Here is a 6369-nt window from a genome sequence, read left to right on the forward strand (position 1 = left end):
AACAATGAAAAGTAAGAAAACAAACAAGAACGACGAGCACAGCCACGCTAGCTGAGGATAAACTCATGGCACGGAGCAACAAAGAAGGGAGAGAGCGACATTCAAAACAACCCTCCCGGCCGGCAATCGATGAGAAGGCACGACGCACTTCTCTTCACATCTTCTTTACCACCGAGCGTCGACGGTTTTACTCCATTAGCCTATTGACCGTTGACAAAGAAAAAAAAAGTTAAATCTCGCCATAGATGGAGCTGGCCGTGCCCCACACGACGCCAACGACGCCGACAATCAGCAAAAAGTACGTGGACAGGTAGTGGAACCACCCAACCGACGACAGCGACCAGTTGCCGGAGTACATGACCATGAAGGAGGGGTAGATAAAGCCGATGAAGCCGCCAGAGAAGCCGCCAACGAGGCCGAAGACGACGTTGATGCTCGGGATGAACAGACCAGCCACGAGCGACAGCAGCGCCATGAAGGCGCACACGCACGCGTTCTTCCACCACGCAAACGTGTGCACGTCCACGCGGACGCAGTGGTAGATGGCATCACGAACCGGGATCATGTGCAGACCGAACCCAACGCACAGCTTGAACAGGATACCCACGTATCCGACGCCCATCATGACGTCCTTCACCGGATTGTACTTCTTCAGCGCGGAGCCGGTCATCTCGGTGCCGAAGTCAAGGTAGCCAAAGAGGCCGGCGAGGAAGTACAACACAAACACGATGCCCACAGAGATGGTGGCACCCAGCGTGAGGCGCAGCGGCGTGGGGTTGTTCATTTCTTCATAACTTTCATACGCGTTCAGCTGCGATAGGAAGGCGAAGATGAACGTGGACATCCCAGAAACGGCGGTGTTGCCCGTCGTGAACATCCTGATCTCCGGGCGCGGATCCGCGCGCAGGCCGTTCTGCGCGCTGTGCACTACCATCGCAATCACAAAATACACTATGAACACAATCGCGACGCAGGAGAAGTAGCGCAGCGAGTTGATCTCCTTCGGCAGGCACAGCGGCAGCATGGCCACGAGCCACACGAGGAAGGTGAGGAGGCGCTGGCCCCAGATGTTCAGCAAGAACGCCGGCGTGTTGTCCGCGTCCTCGAGGAAGGCCGTCAGCACATCCTTCACGGAGATGACGTACGACACCTCCCCGCCAAAACTGAGAAACCACATGCAGAAGGCGAGGAAGTAGTCCGCGCCAGGGCCGAGGAGCGTGCGTACGATCTGCTCGTAGTTGCGCAGACCAGTCTTGGTGCCCGCCTGGCCCAGCAGGTAGTAGGAGTAGATGGTGAGGTAGGCAATCATGAACATGTAGATGATGGCCATAACAAGACCAGAGGCGTTGAAGGCGTAGGGCAGCGCAATAATGCCGGCACCAATGGAGGAGCTGGCCAGGTTGAGGCCCGTGGAAACCAGGCCGCCGTAGGGCACCAAGTAGTCGAAGTACTTCTGGAACACATTCGCGGGGACGAGGCGGCGGGCCACGCGATCAGCGCGGATCTTGTCCTGCAACTCGATCTGGCGCCTCGGGTCGTACCGCGAGAAGTCGTATGGGTCCGGCGCCTCGGCGGAGGAGACGTCCTCCACCCCCCGCACGCATTTCGCGTCGTATCCCTGCGCTACTTCCATGTCAAACTCGGAGCGTAGGTCGAGAGAATCCTCGTGGACCTGATTGCCAGGGAACTCACCATACTGCACATTGAGGGGGTTTGTTTCCCCGCTGGCCATGGTGATGCAGGTATGTGAAGCGCGAGAGGTTAGTCGGGGCAGCTCCGTGAGCGGAAAGCGTGTGTCTGCTGAAACGGAGGCGTGAATATGTGTTACGCTGCACAGCGCTGCGGGAGTTGGGGAGGGGGGGGGGTCAGTCAGTGTTCGGAAAGGCTTGCGTGGAAGTGATCAGGGCTTGGGCGCTGGCTTACGCATGCGCGTTCTGTGCGTACCGCAGCTGTAGTGACTAGGTACCCAATGACCAGTCGAGGCACCGAGAATGGGAGGGAGGTGCCGGGCGACGGGGAGGTGTGGGGAAAGGAGTATTCACTGCATGAGCTGTCATGGGTGCCGATGGCGCCCAAAAGACAGGATCGATGCTTTATGCACCGGATTCCTGCGCCCCCACGAGTGAGACGGCCTAACTGCCTTTGCCTCGCACGGGATACGGTGTGCTACATTTCGGTTCTCCGCCCGTGCACACTCTAACCCTCGGAAAAGGCTCAGGTGCTCCTCCTCACAGAGGGAGGCAGGCAACAGGCCATGCCGGCCAAGAGGTTGTGGGCAGCAGTGGTGCGAGGCGCACAAAACAAGCAAAAAAAAAATGAAACGTGCGCGGATCTCGTTGGCTTTTCGCGCACCTTCTTTGCGCGCCCCGCCCACACGCGTAGGTGGTCCGACGCGCGTTCATACAGACGCAGGCACACGTACGGGGAGGGGGGCCGCAACGAGGGGCAAACGGGACCGGAGCAGAGAGGGCGTATACACACGTTACTCGGCCACTCCTCCCTCCGCCACACATCATGGAAACAATATGCAGAGGTAGGTGACTTGCCTTACTTGCTCCTCCTCCCACTTCCGCTCACTGCTGCGCTTCCGTGAGGGGTGGAAAGGATGAGAGTGCGTCAGGCGAGCGGCCATCAGATTGTGACTCTTGTACCCCACTACCCTCACCCACACACACAGGCGCACAGATTCATCGTGGCCGGCCAAGGTGCGGAGGTGAGGTATCTGAAGAAAAAAGTCGTAAAGGCAGGCTGGAAGACTGGAGATGAGGATGGTGGTGGTGGAGTGTAGGGGGAGGGGGCCTGCACGACCACTCAGGTACCACCCCTCAAGTGCACACCACCCACGCGCCGGCGCAGACGAAAAGACGAACAAAAATGAGAACAGCACCTGCAAGCACTCGACGAGGTGTTCTGGCACCTCACGTTGTTCAGTCCTTTCGTCGCGGGCTGCTCTCGAACGCCTCCCCACGCAGGAAAGTTGCCAGTTTCGATCGAGTGCGCACATTTTTTCTTGAGCCCTGCCTCTCTCCTCATGGCTGTCGGTACCATCGATACACGTGCGCCGTGCCCACGTTGGCAACGCTTTCATAGCGCTACAGGGCGCTCGGAAACGCGCTCAAGGTACCCACGGCTCGCTGCACAGGAGGGCTCGATGGCACAAACGATGCGAACTTGGGCAGGGGCACCGACAATCCGAAGCGGCGGCGCAGGTACCGCGACACACACGAGCAGAGCACATGAGGTAAAGCGGAGGAAAAAAGAGATCTCGAGCGTCAGCCAAGAGTGTGCGCGGCACTACAGAAAAGGGCGAGAAAGACGCCGAGTAGATGCATACATCAGTGCCGACGAAGTCAGCGCCCTGCCTTCCGCTGCGCGCACACACACACACAAACACGGCCACTTGCAACAACCCTTCGATATCCATTCGTACACGAGCGCTCACACGTCGGAGCGAAATTACCGTGTGAAGAGCGGAGGGTGAGGGGAGGGAAGGATAATGAGAGAGACAGCGGCTGGCGGGCGGGAGAACGGAGAGCAAATAGAGAGAGAGAGACAGCGATGGTAATCAGACGCTGTTTCTTCAGCGCTCCGCGCCTCCACACACACATCGGCGATTATCTGCGTGAAACCGCAGCTCACCACCCTTCGCAAGGCATACGGCTGAATCCGCGCCGTCTCGGACAAGCCGGCCTGCCGTTGAACCGGGAGCGAGCGGCTAGTGGGCTCTTCCCGTCCTTCTTCATTCCCCCTTCGCATACGTGCCGCACCATCGGCGTCACATGGACCTGGGTCGACAGCATGCCCTGATAGATGCGGACCGCGTCCAAGGCCCTGCTCGAGGGCGGAAGCAGTGATGTCTGCCGCGCGGGTAACCGAGGGCATGTCGGCCTAGCGTGTGCAACCGATGAACAGGTCTGCCGTCCATAAAGTTGGCGTCGGCTTCTTTGCCACTGCCGGTTCGGCAAGCCTGTCCGCCTCGTCCTTTTATTCCGACGCGCCACGGTCACAGATAAAACTAAAATGCGAGGCGCACGCGACGGGCCAGTGGCTCCAGATGCCATCTACCACACTTAGAGGGCCCGCGTGAGAGTGCCGTGAGGAGGAGGAGCGAGTCCGTAGTAAGAGCCGCGCTTGTTTGTACGTGTCGTGAGTGGCCCGGTTGTACTCGCCGCAGGCCACGTCCCCGCACCATCGTTTCGCACTCAGCGCGGTCGCTGCAAGCACGGGGCCCGCAGCTTCTTGCGGCGGCGTCCATGAGTATATTAGTAGCATCGAATCATGCCATCAAGAAAGCTGCACCGAAACCACGGAAAAAGAGGAGGCGATTGTGCGCAGATGGAAAAAGAGGCCATGCTGTTTGGCGCTCGCTGGATATGAGCCACGGGAGTATCAGGGAGGGCCGTGCGTGGGTAAAGACTGCTGCGCACGTGCCGAGATGCATCTGCGGTCCGTTATCTCGCACCTACCGGTGACTGAGGTGGGTGAAGCACAACAAAGACACGAGTTCGTTGGGCCGCCGAACGACGCAGGGGTAGGCACGTCTGATGCGGATGCGATTCCGTTTACGCCGTGCCATGGTGGATCGTTTCTTTCGTTAGGCGGAGCACATCTCGCTCAGAAGGGTATAGTCGCCGCCATAAAAAGACTGCGGCACAGTGAGGCATTATGAGGTGCTCCTCACCGCCCAACACGTTAAAGGAAAGAAGGTGCAAGAGGATAAGCGGGCCTTAACGGGTGTTGTGTCCGAAAAGCCCCGCGCTCTCCAGTCCTGCACGTTATCGCCGGTCCTGGGGCGGCAGAGTTTTGGCGATCTTCTTCTTCGTCCACTTACGCCGGCAGACGCATCCACTCGCTCACCTTCGTTCTTCCTTTCGTTTACTTCCTTCGTGCTCCTTCAGCACATCCCGCACTTCTTCTGCAGTGGTGTCGACATGCTTGAGTGGCCGTCGCGTGGCAGAGAAACTGCGAGAGAGGAAGAACGAGGCAGAAGAGAACAATGGGCCGGATGTCGGACAAGAGGCACAGCCGAAAGGAGCGCAGACTAAGTAGTAAGAGGGAACAGAACAAAAAACCACAAACGAAAAGCCAGCACGCTTGTTCACATCCTGTTTTCGCCAGCGTGTGTCCTTCTACCACGAACACACCAACACATAGACGCGTCCACAACCACAGCTCTTCTACCTCTGCTGCACGACGGCTGTGTCGGCCCCGGATGGCCAGCACCGTTTGGCGTGGTTTTAGCAAACGGCGATCCAAATGCATACAGCGCAGGCCAGGCCAAGGACTAAGCTCGATATCGCCGCAACGCCTCAAAAGCCGAAAGGCAGCGGGTGGAAGCTATACACGTTTTGAATAGTCGACAGAACTCGCAGTGGGATGGCACTCACGTGGTCGTGTCTGCGAGTCTCTTCCGCGCAGCGCCAGCCCAGTCCTGTCCGCCGACACCAAGAGCCTGTGAGGCCGTACAGGCTCTTGACTTCCCCGCAGAGTGGGGTAGCGGACCCTGGTACCGCCGTGAAGTGGTCGGCATCGTCAGGGCGGAGAAAAGGCAAAAGACAACAACCATCAAAATCAAAACGAAAATCAGAAAAAAAGAGCGCGAGAAAAGGAAGAAGGCAGCGAGACAGAGGACGAGCAAAACCGAAACAGCTGTTATCAACTGCGCGGTGCTTGCCGGTCTGTGGGTCACCGAGCGGAGAGAGGAGGGAAAACATTTACGACGACAGAAAAAAAAAACAGCGGAAGAAGGAAGAAAAAAAGAGAAGAAAAGGAGGAGAGGGAGGGGAGGCAGACCGGGGAGATTACATGCTTTCTTTTTTTTTTGTTTGCGCTTTTCGCTCTTTTTTTTTTTTGGTGGTACTTCATGGCGTGGTGTTGCCTTTCTCTCGCCTCCACTCCTTCCCCTGCCCACACGCACACACCATTCACTCGTGCCGTGCGCTCAGCGTGGGCTGTGGAGGGGGAAAGGCAGTGAAGCACAGAGAAACAAAAAGAAGAGAGAGGCACCAATGAGCGTGCTGCCCTTCTGGCCAGCAGGCCGCCGTACGCTTGGATGCGGGAGACACTCACGTTGATCTTGTGGTTTCGCTCCTTTTTAGGCGGCATTTCAGAGAAAAAAACAGCAGCATGTACGCGCAGGTGGGCTGTGTCAGAGGTGACGCCCAACAAAGCCGTCGTGCACATGCTCACGGATACCGTCGATGGGGACTGGGTGGGACGCAGCAACAGCAGAAAGCGCGGATTAGGAGTAAACAACAAGACTTCCGCAGCTGCTGCCTTCGCTTGCGTCTACCTCGCCATCCACAACACAGACGCACTCTTAGGAGTGCGTCCAATGGAGGTGTGTCTCGAATCGCTTCGCGCGTCTGA

The 6369-nt window shown here is 57.9% G+C and overlaps 1 protein-coding gene across 2 annotated transcripts; it reads right to left on the minus strand.

Moving 5' to 3' along the window:
• Positions 1–229: 229 nt before the first annotated feature.
• On the minus strand, positions 230–1732 carry LDBPK_272680 (the record flags this gene model as incomplete). 2 transcript variants are annotated; one of them, XM_024473484.1, is made up of 1 exon in its annotated part: positions 230–1732. In XM_024473484.1, the coding sequence occupies one exon, from the start codon at positions 1730–1732 to the stop codon at positions 230–232; it is 1503 nt and encodes a 500-aa protein (XP_024329255.1). Both variants share the same exon structure in this region, with proteins under 2 accessions (XP_024329255.1, XP_003863126.1).
• Between the last annotated feature and the right edge of the window lie 4637 nt (positions 1733–6369).

The sequence above is a fragment of the Leishmania donovani genome, chromosome 31 (assembly GCF_000227135.1).
Source record: "Leishmania donovani BPK282A1 complete genome, chromosome 31".
Taxonomy (NCBI): domain Eukaryota; phylum Euglenozoa; class Kinetoplastea; order Trypanosomatida; family Trypanosomatidae; genus Leishmania; species Leishmania donovani.